This window comes from Periplaneta americana, chromosome 3 (assembly GCF_040183065.1).
Source record: "Periplaneta americana isolate PAMFEO1 chromosome 3, P.americana_PAMFEO1_priV1, whole genome shotgun sequence".
Taxonomy (NCBI): Eukaryota; Metazoa; Arthropoda; class Insecta; order Blattodea; family Blattidae; genus Periplaneta; species Periplaneta americana.
Genome location: NC_091119.1, coordinates 26,919,336 through 26,945,779, shown reverse-complemented (window position 1 = coordinate 26,945,779; position 26,444 = coordinate 26,919,336). Strand labels below are relative to the sequence as shown.

Below are 26,444 nucleotides of genomic sequence, written 5' to 3'. Positions count from 1 at the left end.
CGGAATTACCCGTACGGCGGAATTAGCCGAGTTTCCTCTATAGAATTCATTATTCTGGTGTTCGCTGTAACAACATTTTATTGTACGGGTTTCGTATGGCTGAAAATACATCATCCCACTCTGGCGTGTACGACGGAAATTTATAGCAGAAGATAATCTTTTATTTTCCTAATAAATAATTGACAGCAGCTTCGTCATCGTGACATCAGAATCTCTCTCGCTAGGTAGTCGTGTCGACTTGATATTTACATTTCATCTTCTCCTTTTAGATTAATTTTTGCGCAAGCACACAACTTATGTCCTGAACTCCATCAAAGAGATGATAGAAGAGAATACGAAAGTGTTCTTGCCGCGGACCGCATTTATGTTGGTGAGAGAGCGAAGTGTTAAAACTGTGCACGATGCTCGCACGCGGCGGTTTTTTGTTCCAAACTGTGTGTGGCTCATACAGACTTATGTTTGCAGAAATTAGAAACCGCAGCAAGCGGCGGAGCTGAAACTGACACAGAGAGCGGTCTTTGTGCTTCCACTGCACTTCAGAACTAGTTTCTGCTAAACTAACAAACTAATGTATGCATGGTTAACACTTATTTATGGATCTGGGACTTTAAACTTTAAGAGCTTTCAGTCTAGCGCGAAAGATCCTGACCACACTGGAAGTAAATGCAATTTCTAACCGTCAGATCTGAGGAGAAAAGACTGTAGGGAAGTTCAAAATGGAAATTGGAGGAGGAAGTATGAATTCATTTTGAGTGGTTGGCTGTGAGGTTTTGGTTTGGATCGACCTCCTAATATGTACTAATAGTACGATAGTACGATTAGTGAACTTTATAAATATTTTTCACTGATTCAGTAATTACGTACCAACTAATTTTTTGGTAATTGACATTTCTTTAGTTGGCTTATTGTCGTTTCATTTACGTCTCGGAACTACTGGCGTGGCTCAGTCGGTTAAGGCGCTTGCCTGCCGGTCTGAAGTTGCGGTCTGGCGCGGGTACATTGAGGTGCACTGAAATATCATATACCTATACTTCGGTACATCGTAATACATGATATGCGAAAAAATAATCACTTTGTGATTTAAGACGGCGCTTATTCCGTCGGATTCCGGCCATTTAGTCACTCATAACGAGTGCACCTCTGCACATGTGTGGACATTGTGCCACTGTCATACATCTATGACGCAGTGCATGAGTGTAGGCCACTAGAGGGAACCCAAGAGGTGGAACTTAAACTGAGAGGATTCGATCCGACATCGGGATGGGAATCTGGTGTGGCCAGTGCTGCTCATCGGAGTGACTACTACCGCGGAGGAATCGGAGATTACGAATGAAGCTCTCCACCGGTGATCTCCGGTACTACCGTAGTTGGAACAGGGGATATACGGAGGGATGCGGGGGTTCGGAACGAAGAGACAGTTAGCTCAAGGACGACCGGCGCGTACGGACTGGCGGTAGTTGTGAGGGGAATAAAATGGCACCAAATCGGATATCCGTCGCATGGAAATTCTTTAATTTAGTTGAATGTAATAATGAAGTCGCACATTGTAAACTTTGTGAGCGAATTTACTCTAAGGGTGGTGGAACTTCGAATTTGTTAGACCATTTGAAGAGATCGCACAAACGCGAACTTGATGAAAACAGTTACGCAAAACATTTGATACGATTTCTTTTTAAATTGTTTAAGTGCTATTGTTCCCAAAGGACAACAGTATAGGAAAAAGTATTGAAATTTCTCTAAAACGTAACTTTCGAGGCGATAAAAAACATACGAAATATTTAAAAGACGACTTGAGTTATATTTTGCTGTTTAGACAACTTGAGTTATATTTTACTGTTTGGATTAAAATATTGAGTTTCTGAATGAAACTAAAGAAACATATGGTAATAATATAATTACAATTATTCTTAAGTTGATATCCGCTTATATTTTTATTACAGAGAAAGAGTGGAGCGTTTTAGAAGAGGCAGTTCAAATACAGACAGCCTTTAACACAATAATCACAATCCTGTCCGGTGAAGAATCTGAATAAATTATGTTGGACAGTAACTTTTAACCCATTGATAGCCCACGTTTCTTTTGTTCCATTCTGAAGCTCCCTCAATATATTTTACGTTAAACTAAACCGATTAGAATAATAATTGACAAACACTGTCTGCGATTAAACGAGAGTTTCTAGGAGAACTACAGTATACATATTTACATTAGCTACTGAAAAGCTTTACTTCTGCGTTAGTTTTCAGTTAATTTTAATGTTATTAATTTGATCAATGGCATAAAACTAATACGCCTTTCCACATATAGGCCTACTATGAATTTCAAAACTAGAAAAAAAATCTGTCAGCTAACGTAGCACTTCAAGCAAAACAAGAAAAAAAAAGAGCCGAAGAAAGAGAGAGAGATTAACATAGAAGAGAGAATAAACAACAGCAAATTACAACTTATTCTAAAAGATACGCGGACGTCAGCGGACTCCAATCACTACCTGATCCGATTAAAGGAATGCTCAGCGGAAAGTGTATGTCTGCGCCACAGCACATATACAACCTGCGCGGCATCAATCGGAGGTAACCGGAGGTCTCAGATTGAAAGCGCGCAAACAACTGCTCCGGAGAAAACCTAATCATAAGCAGCACTAGGTGTGACTTAGTGGATAGAGCGTCAGCACGTAGAGCTGAAAGCCCGGGTTCAAATCCCGGTGCCGGAGAGAATTTTTCTCTGTTCCACTCTTCCATCATCATATGATGACGCAGAATTTCTACACTGAAATATCATATGTACTTTGGTACATCGTAATATATAATATATATTGGGAATGATTCCATCTTTACCACCGTGGGAAAAAGTTATGTTATTTATTATTATTTATTATTGATTGTAAGAATAAATTTTTAACAATCAGGCAATTTTTGCGACACCTATTTTGCCTATTCCAATAACTTAAAACGGACTTCTTAAACCCCTAAAAATCCGGTCCCTACTGATAACCCTACTTTAATAGTAATAAATTATATCGAAGTTTGTTTGTTTGTTTGTTCCAGGTCCGTGTGAGGAACAGTGTTCAGCAATCACAGAAGCAGATTTCGATCTTCCTAGTTTCAAGATGGCGACTTTTGAAGAATGCATTTATGACGAACTAGGAAAATATTGTTATTCCGAGAGTCTATACGACGACCAGGACAAGCTGAATAAGAGCGCAGATCGAGGAGGAATTGCATCGTTGGCTTGACGAATCCCGTCTGTCTTTGACCACGTCTAGAAACATATCAAGCACTTCCATAAACCATTTATAAGTCGTGTTTAAGTGTCGGTGTTTGTGAAATTCATAATTCTGCGTTTGGCTGTATGTAGGTGTGCAATACGCGACGAAGATCTAAAATATAAAGTATTTATTTTACGTGTAGAGACAAAAACTCTGGTTGAGACAGACTGCCGTCGGCATGGTGAAAGAAGTGCCATCATTGCTTGTGATATCCTGGTGGAGTCTATGCCTCTCTGTGCTGATAATTTGCGACAGAAGCGCTGTCCAGTGCGACTCCACTCTCGTGCAGCAGACGGAGCAGGAGCAAGGCAGAATCTCGGCGCTGCTGAAAGGCGACTTCATTATCGGCGCCCTGTTTTCCGTTCACCACCAACCGAAGCAGAAGCGGGCGGGGAACACTCTCAAGTGCGGGGAGGTGAGAGAGATGTACGGCATCCAAAGGATAGAAGTGACTTTCCAGACGATTGATCGCATTAATAAAGATCCCAGCATCCTCAGCAACGTGACGCTGGGTGTCGAGATTAGGGACTCGTGCTGGTACGCGCCTGTGGCCCTGCAGCAGAGCATCGAGTTCATCAGGGATGCCATCTCGCCCGCCACTTCTGCCGACACGTGCAGCCTCGATCAGCAGGTAAGCACTTCTCAGTTCATTATCTCTTCCTGTATTCGAGCCTTTCCGTCTCTAGTTTTTTAATAATAATCTCTTTCTTCAATAATTTCAGGGGAGAAATTGTTCCGGGGCCGGGTATCGGTTCAGGGTCTTTCGCTTAGCACGAATACTCTACCCAGTGAACTCCCTATTTAAGTTGTGTGGATATAAAGAGAAGAATAGTGATGGTGTCGTGTATAGTTCTTCGGGTAGCTCAGTCGGTAGAGCAGTCGTGCGCTAACAAGCAAACGTTCTGATGGGGGCAGATAAAAAAGTTAAATTTTTTTCTTCCACCATGTTAGTAATGTCAAAAGAAGTGCTTATACAAATTTTGACCACTCGATCGCAATTACGAGGGCTGTAAAAATAAGTAATTGATTAACTAGTAGACTTACTCCTGTTAATTATGTAAGTCTGTGCGGCTTATAGCTGTTTCGGTGCATCATCACACCATCCTCAGAGCCTACTAGATCTCGGCGTCATCTCGAACTTCTCTGCCTGTTATGTGGGTGTGTTTGATTGGTGAAAGGTGTTGAATAGTGGAGTCAAATAGTGTGTGTGTACTGAAATTGATCTGTGTGTTGAGAATTTGATCAGGGTGTGTTTTAGTGTGTTTGTGTGTTTCGTATTGTTCTAGTGTGTTGAGTTTTAGGTTCTTGGGTTGTATGTGTATGATTTCCATGACCGCACAAACACACTAAAACACACCCCGATCAAATTCTCAACACACAGATCAATTTCAGTACACACACACTATTTGACTCCACTATTCAACACCTTTCACCAATCAAACACACCCACATAACAGGCAGAGAAGTTCGAGATGACGCCGAGATCTAGTAGGCTCTGAAGATGGTATGATGAAGCACCGAAACAGCTGTAAGCAGCACAGACTTACATAATTAACACGAGTAAGTCCACTAGTTAATCAATTACTTATATTCAAGTGTTAAAAGTAGTGCACGCAAGATTCAAAATGGAATAAAAAAATAAGTTCGCCAGGTGCCGCTAACAGAAAAAAAAACATATCATTGGACAAATTTATTGGAACGGACACAGTAATTGTTGAGCTTTTTTTCAACACATTTTCCATCGAAATTGAGACATTTCTCATATCATAGGATCGACAGAGAGAGGTGCAGACGCAGTCAAACGCTGGTTCCGATCTGAGGCGGCTGACTTCTACGACACAAAAATTGATCCTATGGTATGAAAATTGTCTCAATTCCAGTGGGAGATATGTTGACAAATAGTGCAACAATTGATGTATCTGTTTCAATAAATATTTCTATGCAATTGTGCTTTTTTCTATAAACGGCCCATGGGAAAATCACTTTCTGGACGTCCTCGTAATTTCGGTCGAGTGGCCAAAATTTGCATAAGCACTTCTTTTAACATTATTAACATGGTAGAAGAAAAAAAATTAACTTTTTTATCAGCCCCCATGAAAACGTTTGCTTGTAAGCGAAGGGTCCCGGGATCGATACCCGGCCCCGGAACAATTTTTCCCTTGAAATCATTTAAACCTGCTTCACAGGGAGCTACTACTTGAAAGCCAGATTTGCATAATATATTTGTTACTGGAGGTACGTTAACAGGAAGCCATAATTTAAGTCACACAGAATTGTGTGCACTCAAAGTGGGTTCTGGCGTCTTGTCAGCCCATTTGAGTTGTGTAGATATAAAGGGAAGAATTGTGATGGTTTCTTGTTTAGTTCCTGAGTTAGCTCAGTCGGTAGAGCATTCGTGCTCTAAGCGAAGGGTTCTGGGATCGATACCCGGCCCCGGAACAATTTTTCCTTTGAAATTATTCAAGCCTACTTCACAGGGAGCTTCTATCTGAAAACCAGATTTACAGTCTCCTTCTTCGTTTTTTGTTAAGGTCTGTCCTATTTCATTATAATTTAGATTGTCGGAGGCTCAAACATTGAGGTCCATCGTTAATTCATAATCCACTAGCATAGGCTTATGTAGTAATGGAGGAAAATGGTTAGGTTTCACCCTTAGAGTATTAAGTAAACTGATCCGGAATATACTTTCCTTTCGTTCATATAGGTAAAATAAACGAAATTAGTTCTGCAATGAGAAATACGTAGAAATATTCCAGGAGCATCATCAGGCACAATGGTGTGTACAACATCAAATATCTAAAAATCAATTATAAAAGAATATGACCACATGTTCAAAGGACTGCATCTTAAAAGAAGCATTTTTTATTGAACCAGATGTTTGCGATAGTATTGTGTAGTTTGATTTTAGAATTCAGATATTGTTTTTTTTTTTAATTTTTGTGTGACTCATCATCATCATCATCATCATCATCATCATCATCATCATCAATGGCACGACAGCCCTTCATTGGCCCTGGCCTTCTTCAGAAGTTTCCGCCATTCCTCCCTCTCCAATGCCAAACTTCTCCAATTTCTAACACCCAAAGTCATGATGTCATCCATCACACAGTCTTCCCATCTCAATCTCGGTCTCCCAACCTTCCTTCTTTCCATCGGAATAAATTTAAAAGCTCTCTTCACAACTCTATCATCTTGCATTCTCACAACATGCCCGGCCCAATCCAATCTTCTCATTTTTATGAATTTAACAATGTCCGGCTGATTATATAATCTGTACAGTTCGAAATTATATCTTCTTCTCCATGTTCCGTTTCCTCTAACTGGTCCAAAGATTTGCCTAAGAATCTTTCTTGCAAATGTACATAATAATGTCGCATCTGACTTCGACAATGGCCAAGTCTCAGATGCGTAAGATAGTACAGACCTTATAAGAATTTTATACATAATAATTTTTGTATTCCTAAATATAATTTGAGGTTTCATATGTCTTCTAAGACCATAAAAGCATCTATTGGCAGATAATATAAGTTTTTTATTTCAGAACTAACATTATTTTTGTTGTTAATTTCAGAGCCAAGATAGATAAAACTATGGACAGTTTCAAATTTAAAAGAGCCTATTTCCAAGTAAGGGGGTCCATTTATATTAGCTCTCGTGACTGGCATATACTTTATTTTTTCTTCATTAATTTGTAAATGCATCCTTCTTGCTGCCTTTTCCAGCTTAATAAAGGCCTCTTTTATTGCTGCCTGACTTCTCCCTATGATATCTAAGTCGTCAGCCTAAGCCAGCACCTGAATCGACTTATAGAAAATAGTTCCCGTAGTATTAATACGTGAATCCCTCATGACCTTCTCTAGTGCTATATTAAAAAGGAGACAAGCTAGTGAATCTCCTTGTCGGACCCACACCTAATAGAAACAGGGTTAGACATCATGTTTTGAATTTTAACTATGCACTTGGTATTTGTCATCGTAGCTTTCACCAGAGAGATCAATTTTTTAGGGATCCTCAATTCCTCCATTGCAGCATAGAGTCTTTCCCTATTTATGGTGTCATAGGCTGCTCGAAAATCAACAAAAAGATTATGGGTCTCGGTTCCAAAATCGTTGCACTTTTCAAGTAACTGTCGTATTGTAAAAATTTGATCGTTAGTCGATCTACCCCCACGGAATCCACACTGATAATCACTTTGTGTGACTCACATTTAGTAATTATTTACGATTCATTTTGATATGGTCAGCTAAGCCCAATACTAATGTTGTTATATATCAACATATTAAATCTTTCAATCTTATGGCTTAACGCAAAGCAAAAGCATTGAAACAGGCCCCAGCACTCATAAATTGTCACAAATTATGGCGCGAGCACTGAACTGAACGCGTTTTAGAATCCTACTCTTCAATATTGTATTGGAAACTGAATTGCGTTTATTATGGAACAAAAGTTAATCCAGTTTATTGCTATACATAAAAATTTGTAGAAAATTTAATTGTGATCCCTAATCTTACATGTCCAATTTCTATTAGCAAAACCTCACATTTTCTCGCTAGCATTCTTCGACCCTAAATAAGCTATATAGCAGGCCTGCACAAGGTTTGCGCTCTCCGAGCCGGCTCACAGCTCATGAGCAGAGGTAGATGTTATGTTTTATTTAACGACGCTCGCAACTGCAGAGGTTATATCAGCGTCGCCGGATGTGCCGGAATTTTGTCCCGCAGGAGTTCTTTTACATGCCAGTAAATCTACTGACATGAGCCTGTCGCATTTAAGCACACTTAAATGCCATCGACCTGGCCCGGGATCGAACCCGCAACCTTGGGCATAGAAGGCCAGCGCTATACCAACTTGCCAACCAGGTCGACTCAGCGGAGGTAGATATTAGCTGCGCTCTGTATAAGGGTGGACTGGAAGAAGGGATTGATCTTGTACATAATATACACAAAAGGAAGTGCTATTACGAGTGTTTATGAAATGAATTCCGTTCAGTGTTTGCAAAACTATCTTGGACTATTATTAATTAATTAAGAAATATTTATTTTACAGAAATAATAGAAATTCTATAGCTACTTAAAAGTACAATATCATTTTTTATATTTTTATTTATCAGTACCGGTACATAAAAACGAGGTTTTTTGCTGTTGGCAGCTGAAAGGAACAGTAGCCTACTGATCGTAATGAAACATCAGTTACAGATGTTCGATGTCTGCCTTTATTAAAATTGATTATAGAAAACAGTTGCTCACAAATATAAATGTTGAGCCAAACATAGCAGTCATTTTCACAGCCAGCCTATGTAGTCGTGGATATTATTGCTAATGTTTAGTCTTGTAAAACTCAACCAGGCTAGTAGTATTATTCAAACGTCTTTGCCCTTAGGTCACATTGAAGATCAATAAGTTCTAGCTGTAAATCGTTAAATGAATGTTATGTTCCGTCTTTTAGATTCCTCCATACTGTACTGTAGCAGTAGGTAAGCAACGTGAAACAGTTACTGATAATAGGCCTACACACTGCACTCCACTAGATAACTGAGTGGTCGTTTCCTTCTACTCTACCTATAGCAAGTCTATGTCATTCTGACGTATCTTCCTCTCCGTTTCGGCGAGCGGTAAACACGGCTCTTCTGCTCCGAAGGAGCGCGCGCGCTCGTTGAGCGCTGTTTGTGCAGGTATGCTATATAGCATAAGATCACTATTAAATAAAAATTAAGTACAAACTATAGATTAAACGGTTTCACATAATTAAAAGCTTAAAATTGAGTTTTAAATACAATTATAAAAGGATAGATGCTGCACCGATAATAATTTCTGTGGTTTTATGTTATACAGAAAATTGAACACACGCCATTAGCATCTTATTACTTACAACATAATCATGTTATAATTCTGTTAGGCATATAATCAAGAGGCAGGCAGTTTCACTGCTATTTACGAGTATATATAGAGCGTCATTATTATTTCGTACTAGCACGAGCTTTTAAATCTCATTTTAATATAAATTGGAAAGTCTGTACTCATGTCTAATTATTACTAAATTTAACACCTAATATTTAGTCAGTTTTAGACATAGAGCAATCTGTCACCTACTACTGCAGAAGGAACGAAAGATTAGTGAAACACGTCAAGAAAATAAAGGCAAGATAAGATAAAGGAAAATATTCTCTTTCATATTATAGTCATATGCGTTACAAGAGCGGTATGATGATGTTTTCATGTTCGAGGAAAAGATTGAAAAAGCGAAACGTAGTTGAGCTTTTTTAATTTCCGAGAACATGAAAACAAAGATACCGCTCGTGTATCGTACATTATTTTGTGCGAAGATCGTTTATTACATACCTGAAAGACGAATTTCTAATTAGTTGCAATGAAATCTCCATCTTGGTTTCTGTTCAATGACGGCAACTTTTAAAAACTAAAATATCTATCTTCAACATTGTTGCTATAAAATGTTTTCTGTGTTTACTATATTCCAGCAGGCCGTGATATACGTCTGTCTTTTTTTCCCCCAGTCTATAAATGCGAACTTAAAACAAACGGTAAGGTTATGTAATGATTTATTTTTCATTTTAATATTTTAACAATATTATTTATATAACATATTGCAGTAATAACATCGGCATCTGGAATCTTGTTTATTTTTTCCTTAATGTTACTTGCATTACAAATGCAGTAACTTTTGTGGTGTTGTGGAGTTTACTTAATTTTTTAAAATATTTAAAAACAATAATTAACATTGCAATTTAGGTGAATTTGCAGTGGTAAGTTTCCAATTTATAATTATTACTATGTTAAACGTCTCTAAAAATAATATGTTAAAAGCCTAAAGCAGTAAAATGAATGTCGCGCTTAAGCGGTAAGAAGAGGGAAATTGTTATGTGTGTTACGTTGGGAATACTGAATGTGGTATTTCACACTTACCGCGTATTGGTTTTGTGCGGAAACCAAGCAAATACGCACGATCTCGCACAAAATATTATACATAGGAACTTTGTAAAGAATAAATGCACACAGTTAGCAGCTAGTCATTGTGATTGCTCATGCAAAGAAAAAAAATGTGTTTACATTTGAGCAACAAGTGGAAGTTTCTTCAGATATCTAGTTTTAACTCAAGAAAAATGTTTGTAGTCGTAACTCTGAGATTTTGAATATTCACATAAATAATTTGAATTCTATCTTATGATGTGATGATTTCTTCATTCTACCTTTAAACTTACGTTCTTAAATTACTCAGTTACTATCTTATTTGTATATATGGAGGGTGGAAGTGAAATAACTCTGTAGATTTTCAGAGCGAATAGCTAATGTTCTATGTAACAAAAAAGTGTACCTACCATATTGGTGGAAAGTTCATAGTTTTCTCGGAAATTTTTTTTTCTCAAATGTTTAACAGCCTCTTATTCGGTAACTATTATGAATAGGATCGTGATTTTTGTCCATTTCGATAGGAAATCTAATAAAGAATCATAAAGTGTCCATAACCACTTAGTGATTTAAGACGGCGCTTACTCCGTCGGATCCCGGCCACTTAGTCACTCTTAACGGGTGCACCTCTGCACATGAATGGACTTTGTGCCACTGTCAAACATCTATGACGCAGTGCATAAGGTAGGCCACTAGAGGGAACCCAAGAGATGGAACGTAAACTGAGAGGATTCGACCCGATATCGGGATGGGAATCCGGTGTGGCTTAGTGGATAGAGCGTCAGCACGTAGAGCTGAAAACCCGGGTTCAAATGCCGGTGCCGGAGAGAAGTTTTCTCTGTTCCACACTTCCATCATCATATGATGACGCAGAATTTCTGCACGGAAAAATCGTATGTACTTCGGTACAACGTAATAATATATACTGAATTTAGTTTGGGGGTACTGTAACATTAATCACAACTAAGTAAATGAGGCATGTTTGTAAAGAAATTACACAACATTTAAATGGACGCCCGACCTATACAATAAGATAATTTGGGGCCTAAAATATTCGTAACAATATAATTTCATACGTATGTATGTATTTATTCACACTGCAATGGGTATATACCCGGTGGCAGTGGTAACTAATTACACTCAATAATGAAAATAATAAACATATTAATTAAAAATACTATTAATAATAATACTAATAATAATTAATACTAACAATAATTTATAATAATAATAATAATAATAATAATAATAATAATAATAACAACAACAACAACAGGGAATATCCTAAATTAAATTAAACGATCATTTAAAATAACATTTGAAATAAATCTAATTTGTATCTTAAACCTAACATCGAACTAAAACCCACGAGTATGATATGTTCATATCTGCACAAGTACCTTTCAACATTACACTCATTTCGCTGTCAACTCACTCACTGCACTGGAACTACGACACATTTCACTGATTCTATCCTGATTTCACTAACACTTGAAAAACATTTCACTGTTCAAATACTTTGCACTGCCTCTATAAACTATAAAGCTTCACTGAAAGGAACACGTTTCGCTTACACAACACACTTCACTGACACAACATAATTCTTCACTGATACAACACTTCAATAACAAAATATCATTTACACCCTTTAAATACTATGTATAATTACCGTCTATTAGTAAAGTCCTTAAGCCTATTTTTAAATACGTTTTTGGTTGTTGGTAAAGCCTTTAGTAAGTCTGCAGGTAAAGCATTCCAGTCCCTGATAATACGATTGAGAAAAGAAAACTTTGCAGTGTCCGTCCTCTATCTTCTTTCCCTCAGTTTATATGGGTGGTCGTTCCTTGAAGAGTAATTTGGCGGCTGCAACCTATTTTTTATTTCTCTCCAGGCAGGGTCACCTCTGTATGTTTTGAACAGTGCGCATAATCGAATTCGCGTTCTCCTGTCCGTGAGTGTGTCCCATTTTAATGGTGAATTTTTCCGACAACACTTGAGAGCCCGTTTTTGAATCTTTTCCAGTGTCTTAATGTATACAAAATTTTGCGTTTCTTAAGAGCAAACCCGAAAATGTAGTTCTTGTTTTGCACTTATCAGTTTCCTTAAATGAGAATTCATTTCTACCACCACCACCACCACCACCATCACCACCACCACCATCCAGAACTTTTTACAAGCAGATTTATTTTGTTTGTTGTACAGCCCGACCCGAGGCGATCTCCGCGCGCGAATGCCGTCAAGCAACGTCGCTCGCCCCTGGTGGGTGTGATCGGGCCCGCGTCCAGCTCCGTGGCCATCCAGGTGCAGAACTTGCTGCAGCTCTTCCAGATCCCGCAGATCGGATACTCCACCACCAGCAAGGACCTGAGCGACAAGAGCCGCTTCAGCTACTTCTTGCGAGTCGTGCCGTCTGACTACTACCAGGCGCAAGTCATGGTCGACATCGTGCGCAAGTACAACTGGACGTACGTGTCTGCCGTCAACACTGATGGTGAGTGACCTCTCCATTTCTGTATGCTTTGCGATGGATGTTGGATCTCTTCTATGATTCTGATTTTCAGAATTTAAGATGATATCATTTTCATGTACTGTGAATAATTTTGACGATTTCTGCTCTTTGTATACACGTAACTAGTTTGAGCGGGGTCTCTCGTTTTATATTATGCGAGTAATTTTAAATTACTTCTGCGTTATTATTTATGTACTCATTTAATATTTCTTTCCCTTTACAATCTGTAATTGATTTTAAAATAATTCCAGGTTCTTTTATGCTCTATGAATAATGTTAAATCACTTCTGCATCTTTTCGTTACTTATTTGAAATGTCTTCTCTGTTTTTTTTATGCAACTAATTTTAAATAATCTAAGGGCCGTATTCATAGACATTTTTAGCGCGGGTTTTTGGTGGATTATCAGCGTTTTTGGTGGATTATTCGTATTCATAAACCACTGTTACCTAGATGTTGATACAGCGTCATAAAATAACCCAATAAAATAAAAAATAAATAAACCAGTGTTAGCCATAGGATATGATTTGAATTATGTACTAGTAACCAGTGGATAGCCGGGGCTAGCTTAGTACGCCCGTAGCGCGTGCTTCGAAATATCTATGAATAGCACCCTAAGAGTTTTTAAAATATATTATGGAACTGGCTTGGATTGACTTCTGAATTGTTTTTATTCTCCTATATTGGAGATCAAGTTAGCTTTATTGCCAAGAACTCAGATTGGTTAACAACAATATATTCTGTGAGCGAGATAAAATCGCTTGAGAGTTTTTATTTCGTTAGTCATTTAAAGTAATCCATTCGTTTTTCATATTCCGGAGTAACTACAATCACGGCCGACTTGATGCTCGCTTCGCATCTCCTTACTTAAACTAAACAGGTTACTATGTGTTATATTTCCTACTTTTAAACTCACGCTTTTACCATAATTAACAGAACTAAACATAATAATACTTATTATTTTCTTATGTATTATTTATAAGTGTTATTATTACTCTTTAATCATTTATTTTAATTCATATTGAATATTTCTTCTGTGGACACCAATCCTTGGCAGACAGCGCCTCGTGGTGGAATTGAGAAACTAACCAATTTCAGAATAAGATTACTATTGTCAAGGCCGTGTACAGAGAAGCGAAGGGAGCATCAAGTCGCCCGTGCTACAATAATTGGATACTTAACAGTAGAAAGTTGTAAAATGCCAAGTCTCTCTGGAATTTACCACTGGATGCTGGCATAATGCAGACTTAGGTTGAAGTCTTAGGACTGACGTAACCTGACCGATTGTATAATCCACGTCAACTTCTGAAAAGAAGTTCTGAAGTAACAACAGCACAACGCAGGAAAATTAACGAATTCGAAGAACACAGCGTCTCACACACCCTGTACCTGCATGCAACATGTGTTGTGACGCCGTGAAATGGTTGCTATGATCTGAGCATATCCACAGATTTGCACGCATGCAGGAATATAATGGTGGACCGGTGGCAACAGTGCTTGGAATTTAATGCCGTAAAGCACATAGACCCTCGCGCTGTGTTCATGCAGCCAGTTCACTTTGGCAGCGATTGACGCGTACAACTCTAATTGCTTTATCTGTCACAACTCTCCACACGTACTCAACTGTGTTCCGTCATTAACATTCAGTACTGATATTAGAATGTCATTTTCCAGCGGTCTACATCGTAGTTTTTGTCAAAGGACTCGTCCATTTCGAGAGGTAATTGTGCATTGAACCGTATCACGTCAGGAAACATGAGGGTCATTCAAACGAACGCGATGAAAGCGTAATTATTTGATCTGTATTGCATTACAATTGGATATTCTGACCGCAGGAAAATAGCTGGTTTTTTTTAGGTAGGTAACGTTTCATATCATTTTTGTCGACTCTAGAGCTTGGGTTATTTCTTAGTTAAGAAGAAGGGTGTAGGGAAAAGCTACTTAAGGGTATTGTGTGGGATCTTGGCATCAAACTGATGGCTAAGAAGTGATACCTCTTATCTGTAAATTCGCAGGTGAATATAAAATGTTTTAAAAATTAAATTTTCTCAAAATATACAAACATTTTATATATGACTGTGCTTTGCAAGAGCTTATACTTGAGGATAAAATATTAGTTAACTGTTCAATTTTCTTCTTCTTCTTCTTCTTCTTCTTCTTCTTCTTCTTCTTCTTCTTCTTCTATATAGGTCGTAACCTGTTTTTCTTCACGCTTTATCCTGGAGATTCACTAGATGTTGATTGCAGACCATCTTTCCATCTTTGTTGCGACCTTCCTATACCTCTTCTTCCTAGGGGTTTCATGTCCCTGGATATTTTTGCAATTCTATCATCCCCCATTCTTGTAACATGATTATTCCATTCCTTTTTTCTTCCTTTCACAAATTTATTAATGTCTATTATTTCACACTGGTCTCTTACTTCCTTTTTCTCACCCTATCTCTTCTCGTCTTCCCTATTATCGATTTCAATTTTGTGAACATAATAATAATGCAGGCCTAGTTAGTCTAAATCAGTGGCCGGCATGTTCCGTGCTCTGTGACGTCATACGACGGAGCCGCCTCGCCCTTTGCTCGGCAATCTCTGTATACTGAGCACAGCGTGGAGAGAAGGTTCAACTGAACAGTGGCGTAACGGCGCCTATGCACTGACAGAGCACGGTCCATTCTTCTGAGATAGTATGGGAACAGCACAATTGAAGGGTTCAGAGCCATAGTGGGCCAAGCGACGGATAGAAAGCAAGGGTTAAAGTTAAGTGAATATCATAGTTTAATTAAGATTGACATATAATTTAGTTTTAATGTGCATACTTTATATTACTTCCTATATGTCCCCATTGAATTATAGTAATAACTTAATTTTAACCCTTGTTTTCTACGGTTTTAGTAAATGCTGCTTGGCTCAATATGGTTTTGAGCCCTTCAATTACAATATATTTGTACGAAAACAAAACTGTACAACCGTGATAAATCAATGTAATAAAATATTTTGGTTCGTAATCAATTTAATATACTTACAGTAACATGAAATTCATAATACAGCTAGCTGCAGAAGCGTTCACATATGAGGCTCCGAAACTGCTATAAACATACAAATATATAAATAAATACTTTAAGCCAGTGATCGGCAGAATCAGTGCTGTGTGACGTCATCCCTCAGAGTAATCGTGCTCTCTTTTAAGAACATCGGCATCCAGAGCTCTGAGGGCGAAGAATAGCTTCAATACTGAACTCTAGAGTAATGACCTATAGGCCTACATTTAATTTCTTGTTTATGATTATTTTATACAATTTTGCTCTTTTTGTTTCCTTTTCGAGACAAAAATGGTTTTTATATGAAACGTTCCTTAGCGTATTTTGGGAAAGCCATTGACTTAATTTCCAATATGCTCGGTCGATTTAAAAGAGCAGTGTATTATGATAACCAGGCCTCTGCTCAATAGGTTACTATAGATCAGGCCTGCAGAACTTACAAAGTAGGGGAACTATGACGTCAGCCTTACTCCACTGCTATTGGGGATGACCGACTTCTGCCCTGAGAATGAATGCTGATGCAGCCGAGCGTAACTAGAACGCCGCCGTGACCGCACAGGTAGAAAAGGTGGGTGGGGTAAATGAGAGGAGGAAAGCAGTCGCTCTCAAGAGCTACAGTTCTGCAGGCCTGCTATAGATCGTATAATAGATTGATATATTCTTAGTGTCCATCGCTGTAGAATAATAATTAGCATGCCTGGCCATAAAACTAGCGGGCCCGTGTCCAAATTCTGATTGGGGACAAGTTACCTGCAATTTGCTTAGTTCCCAAAGTAGAAATAAATGCAGTATTGTTGAGTGGGTAGTGATATGAAGAAAAAAGGCAAAAAAGTACATATAAAAGCAAAAAAGGGCAAGAAGTACATATTAAAGCAAAGAAGACGTTAACGGCAGAAAAGGCAAGATCAGACTTCATCAGAATGCTTCATTGCTCATGATTCGTGCACATTTACTGAAATCCTTTACATATGAACATTTAAATAAAATAGGCATTTCCCTAAACATCCGGGGCCATATTCATAGACATTCTTAGAGCGGGCTTCCGGTGGATGATCAGCGAACTAACGTTTTTCGTATTCATAAACCAGTGTTAGCGATATGATATGATATGATATGATATGATATGATATGATATGATATGATATGATATGATATGATATGATATGATATGATATGAATCCTGTACAAGTAATAAGTCGATAGCCGGGGCTAGTTTAGCACACTCGTAGCGCGGGCTAGCGAAATGACTATGCATAGCATCCCCGATGTCTAATGATTAGGTAGCCGAACGGCCGCGCTCTTGTACAAGTACAGTACGCCGCATCGTGAACTTAACCCGGGCTATGGTATGGATGAAGATGATGATGATGATGATGCTATGTGAATTAATGATGGCGAAATGAGTCTGTGGTTCTACGCCGAAAGTTACCCAGTAATTCTGCTTCAAAACCCCGGAAAAACCCCCAACCAAGTAATTTGTCCCAATCAGGATTTGAACCCGGGCCCGGTCGTTTCATGGCCAGACGTGCTAACCATTATTGCAAAGCGTTACGTTTTAACCACGATGCTACCGTGCGCCCAAGGATTTATTATACTGTATGTGAAATTAGCAGGCCTATAACGTAATTTCATTTTGCTTCGCGTGTTATCAGAACTGCAGGCTTGCTCAAGGCGACGTGGGATTTGGTTTCGTGCGCTACACGATTTGGTGCACAATGTCTTCAGCATAACGAGCCGTTTGAGATAAAACCGTGTCACAAAATTAGCGACTTGAATGTGACTCGACTCACGAAGTAGGCAAGTTTGAATATCATGCGTGGTCTGCGCTATCAGATAATTTAAGTACATGAAGCTGACAATGAAATGTAAGTTCATCTAGCAAACCATCACATCTGCGAAATGAGTTACCAACTTTATATATTAATCCTATAAAACATCTTCCACCGGCTCACAATTTATGTACAGAATCGTAAATTGAACAGGGATGTCTGCCTTTAGTCCTCAATTACAATTAAATTTATTTCCTAATTTTTGTAAAATCACAATAACTAGTACGTTTTCTTCATTTACATGCCTGAATTCGATTTCCAGTAGGCAACAGACAATTTTTATCCCTAATATGAAAGCTAGATATGTGTGTGTTCTTCTGTTTGTCCTGGGTTATGTTAAGTATTGACATTTGTACGTATTTACCACACGATGGAAGAGTTATAATAATAATAATAATAATAATAATAATAATAATAATAATAATAATAATAATACCTTACCTTATTTATGTCTTTTAAGGAACCCGGAGGTTCATTGCGACCCTCACATAAGCCCGCCATCAGACCCTATCCTAAGCAAGATTAATCCAGTCTCTATCATCATATCCCACACCCCTCAAATCCATTTTAATATTATCCTCGCATCTACATCTCGACCTTTCCAAAGGTCTTTTTTCCTCCGGCCTCGCAACTAACATTCTATATGCATTTCTGGATTCGCGCATATGTGCTACATACCTTGCCCATCTCAAACGTCTGGATTTAATGTTCCTAATTATGTCAGATGAAGAATACAATGCGTGCAGTTCTGCGTTGTGTAACTTTCTCCATTCTCCTGTAACTTCATTCCTCTTAGCCCCAAATATTTTCCTAAGCACCTTATTCTCAAACACCTTTACCCTCTGTTCCTCTCCCAATGTGAGAGTCCAAGTTTCATAAATATACAGAACAATCGGTAATATAAATGTTTTATAAATTCTAACTTTCAGCCTTTTTGAGAGCTGACTGGATGACAAAATCTTCTCAACCGAATAATAATAGGCATTCCCCATATTTATTCTGCGTTTAATTTCTTCCCGAGTATCATTTATATTTGTTACTGTTGCTCCACGATATTTGAATTTTTCAACCTCTTCAAGGGATAAATTTCCAATTTTTATATTTCCATTTCGTACAATATTCTGGTCACGAGACAAAATCATATACTTTGTCTTTTCAGGATTTACTTCCAAACCCATCTCTTTACTTGCTTCAAGTAAAATTACCGTGTTTTCCCTAATAATTTGTGGATTTTCTCCTAACATATTCACGTCATCCGCATAGACAAGCAGCTGATGCCACCCATTCAATTCCAAACCCTCTCTGTTATCCTGGACTCTCCTAATGGCATACTATAGAGCAAAGTTAAAAAGTAAAGGTGATAGTGCATCTCCTTGCTTTAGCCCGCAGTGAATTGGAAAAGCATCCGACAGAAACTGACCTATACGGACTCTACATAGATGTATTGGCTTCTTCTTACATAGATGTACCAGTTTGTCAGCAGGAAAATAACAAGAAACTGTGCAATCAGTTAAGTTCATAACTGTTCATAGCAATCCGTTGACCCGATATAGGCCGTAATATTTTTTCATGCTTTCAGGAGGTGTATTTTGTGACTTGGGATGTTTTTGCAATCAGCGATTCAGACGTTATCTTAAACTCTCCAGCTATATCCTTAACATTTGCACCGTTTTCAAGGAATTGATTAATATTTACAGTATACTTTGTGAGAAATACTCAGACGTGAACGTGTTTGTGACATGATGCCTTACCGGTATGCGGTGGCTTGGATTCTCGTTACAACATACCACGTTGTACTGTTTTCTGCTTTCTTTAGACTTAAAGACGCATTCTACTAATTCTGTGGAGCAATGTACTACTCCCCTAAGTTAAATTTGCATTCCATGAATGCAAGAGACGAGCGCAATCAGCTCGTTGTTAGTATGCAATCTACAATGAATGAAACAATTATTCCTTACAGTGATGGAGTAAAAAATCTAGGAATTTATGTGGACAAAAACTTAAGTTGGAATACTCAAATCACACACACATGTAAAATAATTTTTATGAAATATCACACACTAAAAAGAATTCGAAATTTCCTTCCGTTGACTCTCAAGAAAATTTAGTGCAGTCCCTCTTGATGCCTCATTTTGATTACTGTGACACTCTCTACACTGACCTTAACATGAGACTGACAGACAGACTACAGCGTGTTCATAATGCATGTGTTCGATTTATTTGCAACGTCCGTAGGTCTGACCGTATCACACCTTCACTAAATATGCTGTGAAGAACTATTCACCATCTCACGTTACTCTTCAATATTCTTCAGAACTCTAACCATAGCTACTTAGCTTCTCGTTTTTAACATATGTCCTCATATCACGAAATAAATACTCACTTACAACACCATATCACACTCTCCATTTCTAAACACAAAACATCTTTCTACTCTTCACCTTTCACCATCTTTGCAGCTCATCCCTGGAACTCTCTACCACAACATGTCAGAGACTGTCGGCCATTGTCTAGTTTCAAAAATAAACAAAATTGCACTTTTTCAATCCAGTTCCTTTCAGTTATAAGCCATTTTCTCTGGGATAGTTTTGTAAATATATATATTTCTTTTCCTTCCTTTCCCCTTTTTTGTTCCCTTAATTACCAGATGAATTTATTATCATACCATTTTTATTGTGAATTTTATTTAATTTTCGTATATCTTTTCTTTTTTATTATTATTGGTATTCCCAAGAAACTAGTTCGATTAATTAAAATGTGTCTCAGTGAAACATACAGCAGAGTCCGTATAGGTCAGTTTCTATCTGATGCTTTTCCAATTCACTGCGGGCTAAAGCAGGGAGATGCACTATCACCTTTACTTTTTAACTTCGCTCTAGAATATGCCATTAGGAAAGTTCAGGATAACAGGCAGGGTTTGGAATTGAACGGGTTACATCAGCTTCTTGTCTATGCGGATGACGTGAATATATTAGGAGAAAATACACAAACGATTAGGGAAAACACGGAAATTTTATTTGAAGCAAGTAGAGCGATCGGTTTGGAAGTAAATCCCGAGAAGACAAAGTATAAGATTATGTCTCGTGACCAGAATATTGTACGAAATGGAAATATAAAAATTGGAGATTTAGTCTATCCTTCGAAGAGGTGGAAAAATTCAAATATCTTGGAGCAACAGTAACAAATATAAATGACACTCGGGAGGAAATTAAACGCAGAATAAATATGGGAAATGCGTGTTATTATTCGGTTGAGAAGCTCTTATCATCCAGTCTGCTGTCCAAAAATCTGAAAGTTAGAATTTATAAAACAGTTATATTACCGGTTCTTCTGTATGGTTGTGAAACTTGGACTCTCACTCTGAGAGAGGAACATAGGTTCAGGGTGTTTGAGAATAAGGTGCTTAGGAAAATATTTGGGGCTAAGCGGGATGAAGTTACAGGAGAATGGAGAAAGTTACACAACACAGAACTGCACGCATTGTATTCTTCACCTGACATAATTAGGAACATTAAATCCAGACGTTTGAGATGAGCAGGGCATGTAGCACGTATGGGCGAATCCAGAAATGCATATAGAGTGTTAGTTGGGAGACCGGAGGGAAAAAGACCTTTAGGGAGGCCGAGACGTAGATGGGAGGATAATATTAAAATGGATTTGAGGGAGGTGGGGTATGATGATAGAGACTGGATTAATCTTGCTCAGGATAGGGACCGCTGGCGGGCTTATGTGAGGGCGGCAATGAACCTTCGGGTTCCTTAAAAGCCATTTGTAAGTAAGTAAGTATTTTATTACATTCCTTTTTGAAATACTTTTCCTTACGTTTTTCATATTAACTATTTGTACTAAATGACTTGCCTTTACTGTATTCCAATGTATTTTACTTTCTTTTTTTCTATTATGGTATTATTTTCATGTTTTAGTGTCGATTTTATTATGCTATTATTATTATTATTATTATTATTATTATTATTATTATTATTATTATTTGTGATGTGTTAGTATTATGTTCTTTAACTTTTTGTTAAATTTTCACTAGTTGTATACTTTGTGACCTGGTAGAGTGAAAGAGAAGGCCCTATGGCCTTAACTCTGCCAGTATAAATAGAGAATTATTATTATTATTATTATTATTATTATTATTATTATTATTATTATTATTATTATTATTATTATTATTTGTGATGTATTAGTATTCTGTTCTTTAACTTTTTGTTAAATTTTCACTAGTTGTATACTTTGTGACCTGGTAGAGTGAAAGAGAAGGCCCTATGGCCTTAACTCTGCCAGTATAAATAGAGAATTATTATTATTATTATTATTATTATTATTATTATTATTATTATTATTTGTGATGTGTTAGTATTCTGTTCTTTAACTTTTTGTTAAATTTTCACTAGTTGTATACTTTGTGACCTGGTAGAGTGAAAGAGAAGGCCCTATGGCCTTAACTCTGCCAGTATAAATAGAGAATTATTATTATTATTATTATTATTATTATTATTGTTATTATTATTATTATTTGTGATGTGTTAGTATTCTGTTCTTTAACTTTTTGTTAAATTTTCACTAGTTGTATACTTTGTGACCTGGTAGAGTGAAAGAGAAGGCCCTATGGCCTTAACTCTGCCAGTATAAATAGAGAATTATTATTATTATTATTATTATTATTATTATTATTATTATTATTATTATTATTATTATTATTACAGTTTCGTCTGTGAGTGAGAGCATTTTGCAAGAGATAATGCAATGAGTGAGGTAATGTATATAACATGTGTAAGAAATACGGTGCATAATATTAATATTAGCAACATTAGTTGAGGCATACCTCATTGCAATAATTAACTATACAGTATTGAGTATCCATTGTACGTGAAGACGATCTGAAATTGGATAAAATAGCCTATCAGAATTAACGATTACTGCACTTTACACGTGTACAACACAGTATTTATACGTGTTCAACACTTTCAGCATCTTCTATACACTACTATCTCATTCAACTCGCTGGCACGAACAGTAAACATCTCTTTAGCAGCTTAATATTTACTCATAGGTCACAAATGCTAGAGGAAGAGAAAACGGTGATTCACATTCTTTCCGGGCGCAGATTTAACTTGGGCGCGTAGTACAAGACTGTATAAGCAGATGGCATGATAATGTACTTAGGACAGACCTGCAAGAATACCACGAATAGTGAATGTACGTGGGACGTCCTAAACGACTATGGATTAATTAGTTTTATATGCATTTAATCTGATATGGGGACGGAACTAATCAGATGGCAAATTCGTGTAGTATGTGGTAATGATGCATTTAATTATTTTAGACTTGTATGTAATATGTCTGGCAATAGATGTACTCATTGCAGTGTAATTAGAAAGTTTGTTATATTTACAGTTCAAATACGCAATGTAAACATCAGTGTAATCGAAATTGCAGTGTTTATAGAAATTATATAGTATTAGCGTTTAAAATTGAGTACCAAGTACTGATAACATTTCAGGGGATTGGATTTATCCCATTATTAGTGAGATATTTCAATCATTACGCTTTGAAGTATGAATTTATCTTCGTAATCATTTGAAAAGAGATAACGTATAGCACGTACACATGGGATGAAACAAACATCTAACGGCAAATAGTTATTTCCTACCTCTGTTTTCATGTGTAGACAAAGATGTGTCAAATCCTCCAAAACTCGTTGATTCTATAGGTATTTCATAAACAGTGAGAAATATAATACTTGTAATATTTTAAAATAAACAAATATAACAAGTGTCACGGTTTGGTCATTTAGGTTGTAATGTAAATTTCGAAATCGGTAAATAAATTACTTACTTACTGGCTTTTAAGGAACCCGGAGGTTCATTGCTACCCTCACATAAGCCCGCCATTGGTCCCTATCCTGAGCAAGATTAATCCATTCTCTATCACCATATCCCACCTCCCTCAAATCCATTTTAATATTATCCTCCCATCTACGTCTCGGCCCCCCTAAAGGCCTTTTTCCCTCCGGCCAACTAACACTCTATATGCATTTCTGGATTCGCCCATACGTGCTACATGTCCTGCCCATCTCAAACGTCTGGATTTAATGTTCCTAATTATGTCAGGTGAAGAATACAATGCATGCAGTTCTGTGTTGTGTAACTTTCTCCATTCTCCTGCAACTTCATCCCTCTTAGCGGTAAATAAATAGAAACCAAAATAAATAAATTTTAATTAATATGTAACTTATAACGATAAACAAAACAGTAGAAAATAAAACAAGAAAATACACAAAAATTAGTTCTACAAAACTATGGCAGTTCCAGTGCTGACAAGCGGAAGAGATCCATGAATAATTTAAAGACGAAAGAGATGTAAAATACAAACAGCGGGAATGAAATTTCTTTTTACAGTAAAAGGATTTACATGAAGAGATTTGATGGCAAATGACAGTAATCGCAAAGAATTGAATTATACTTACAAATGGCTTTTAAAGAACCCTTAGATTCATTGCCACCCTCACATAAGCCCGCCATCGATCCCTATCCTATGCAAGATTAATCCAATCTCTATCATCATATCCCACCTGCCTCAAATCCATTTTAATATTATCTTCCCATCTACGTCTCGGCCTCTTCAAAGGTATTTTTCTCTCCGCCTTTCCAACTAACACTTTATATGCATTTCTGGATTCACCAATACGTGCTACATGCCCTGCCCATCTCAAACGTTTGGATTTTGTGTTCCTAATTATATCAGGTGAAGAATACAATGCGTGCAGTTCTGCGTTGTGTAACTTTCTCCATTCTCTGCAACTTCATCCCTCTTAGCCCCAAATATTTTCATTCTCAAACGCCCTTAATCTCTGTTCCTCTCTCAAAGTGAGAGTCCAAGTTTCACAACCATACAGAACAACTGGTAATATAACTGTTTTGTAAATTCTAACTTTCAGATTTTTTGACAGCAGACTAGATGACAAAAGTTTCTCAACCGAATTATAGCAAGCATTTCCCATATTTCTCCTGCGTTTAATTTCCTCTCGAATGTCGATTTATGTTAATTTGTTACTTTTGCTGCAAGATATTTGAATTTTACCACCTCTTCGAAGGATAAATCTCCAAGTTTTATATTTCCATTTCGTAAAATATTCTGGTCACGAGACATAATCATATACTTTGTCTTTTTGGGATTTACTATTGAATTATACTATAAATAATAAAATAAATGAATATAAACAATGTTATATTATAGGCCTACCGTCTCCATTGCTGACCTGCACGTTGGATTAATAATATCTTCCTTGGTAGCTGATAACTAGGGTCCATACTTTATCCCAGGAGGCTATATTATTGAAGTTTTTGCTGTAGTGGATGAGTACGTGCATGTAGCAAACGAAGTACTTGTGTCTGCTCACGCGACTCCTGTTTGGTAAAGTTGGGCAGAACAAAACATGGACGACTTAAAAACTTTCACCAATATTTACAATTTATATTATTTACACTATGTACCAAAGTGCTGCATTGGAGTTAAATCGCTCTCTTGAACTCGGTCTAGTGTCGCACCTTCGAGTGAAATAAGATCGGTCGTGATACACTTGTAATAAATAGAAGCACAGTACAAGGTCATCTCACCGACATGTGTTACCTTGTATGGAAGGTGACAGATAATATATACATATGTTTTGCTCACACGGTAAAAATAAGGCTTAATTTACTGCGTTTATGACAAACGTTTAATGGAACAGTCAATGGAACGTACCAAATCAGTAAAATGAAGTTATAAATAAAATAGTATGAAAAACTTCGCTATACAGTTACTATTGCTAATTAATAATTATTCAATGTTTGATTTACCACATATATAATATGTTAGGTCCATACATAGTGTTCCGCCTATATACTGCGACAATGTAGAAACGTTTATGTGTATCTTATCTGTCGCCTTCCATACAAGATAAGACATGTCGGTAAGATGACCTTCTACTGTGCTTCTATTTATTACGAGCGTATCACGACCGATCTTATCTTACTCGAGCGTGCGACATTCGACCGAATTCAAGCGAGCGATTTAACTCCAATGCAGCACTCTGGTATATATATATATATATATATATATATATATATATATATATATATGTCCATAAATGTAGGGGCGTATTCCTGACACCAAACCATAACAAAAAGTTCATATGAACATGGGTCATTCAAAATTACGGTAGAGAAAACATGCATTCTCCTATTGATTAATGGCGGTTCATTATGTCGCTATAAACTGAAAATGTTCAGTTATTTATAATAAATTAAATTTCAGATATCGACGTTGTTCTCCTTACAATAAAGGTAACAAAATTAGTGTGTTTTGCGAGGATGAAAGAGGTAAGTCATTTCCATGAACATGAATATCATGATTATATTGTAAAAATTCCAATCAAAATGGCATCTTTCTCGCATCGAATTGTCTCACTGAATAAAAAATACAATTCGTTATTAATATTTTTCGGTCTCGAAAAATATATCATGACAACATACATTCCTTAAGACCAATTAATTTATCGAGAAACTTATCAGCACTCGTATTAGCTATAGAAGAATTCACATGATTAACTGAAGCAAGAATGGACTCGCTGAGGTGCGGTTCGGCAGTGTGACGTCACACGCATTGCCAGTATCCACGTTTAGAGATACATTACTTGGAAATCATTAATCGTAGATATGTCTAGTTTGCGCCATTGTGTGTATAATTAAATGCATGTTGTTTAGAATATATCATCTAAGAATGTGAATTTTTAGTTCAGTAACATATAATAATTTTGTCGCGTCTTTCTATGTCTTTTAAATTGATTTATGTGGAATATAATTTGTTCCAAGCCCATTTTATCTAATTGCTCATTTTGTCAA

General features: G+C 37.1%; 1 protein-coding gene across 4 annotated transcripts in view; it reads left to right on the top strand.

The window, feature by feature from the left end:
* Positions 1 to 26,444, top strand: part of LOC138695868 (metabotropic glutamate receptor 1-like) — a 1,249,477-nt gene that overhangs the window by 410,038 nt on the left and 812,995 nt on the right. For all 4 annotated transcript variants that reach the window (XM_069820185.1, XM_069820186.1, XM_069820182.1 and 1 more), the window contains 2 exons: positions 3,042 to 3,893; positions 12,388 to 12,676. In XM_069820185.1, the coding sequence (XP_069676286.1) occupies positions 3,441 to 3,893; positions 12,388 to 12,676 (742 nt within the window). In that variant the 5' untranslated portion in view covers positions 3,042 to 3,440. The remainder of the gene's footprint in view (positions 1 to 3,041; positions 3,894 to 12,387; positions 12,677 to 26,444) is intronic.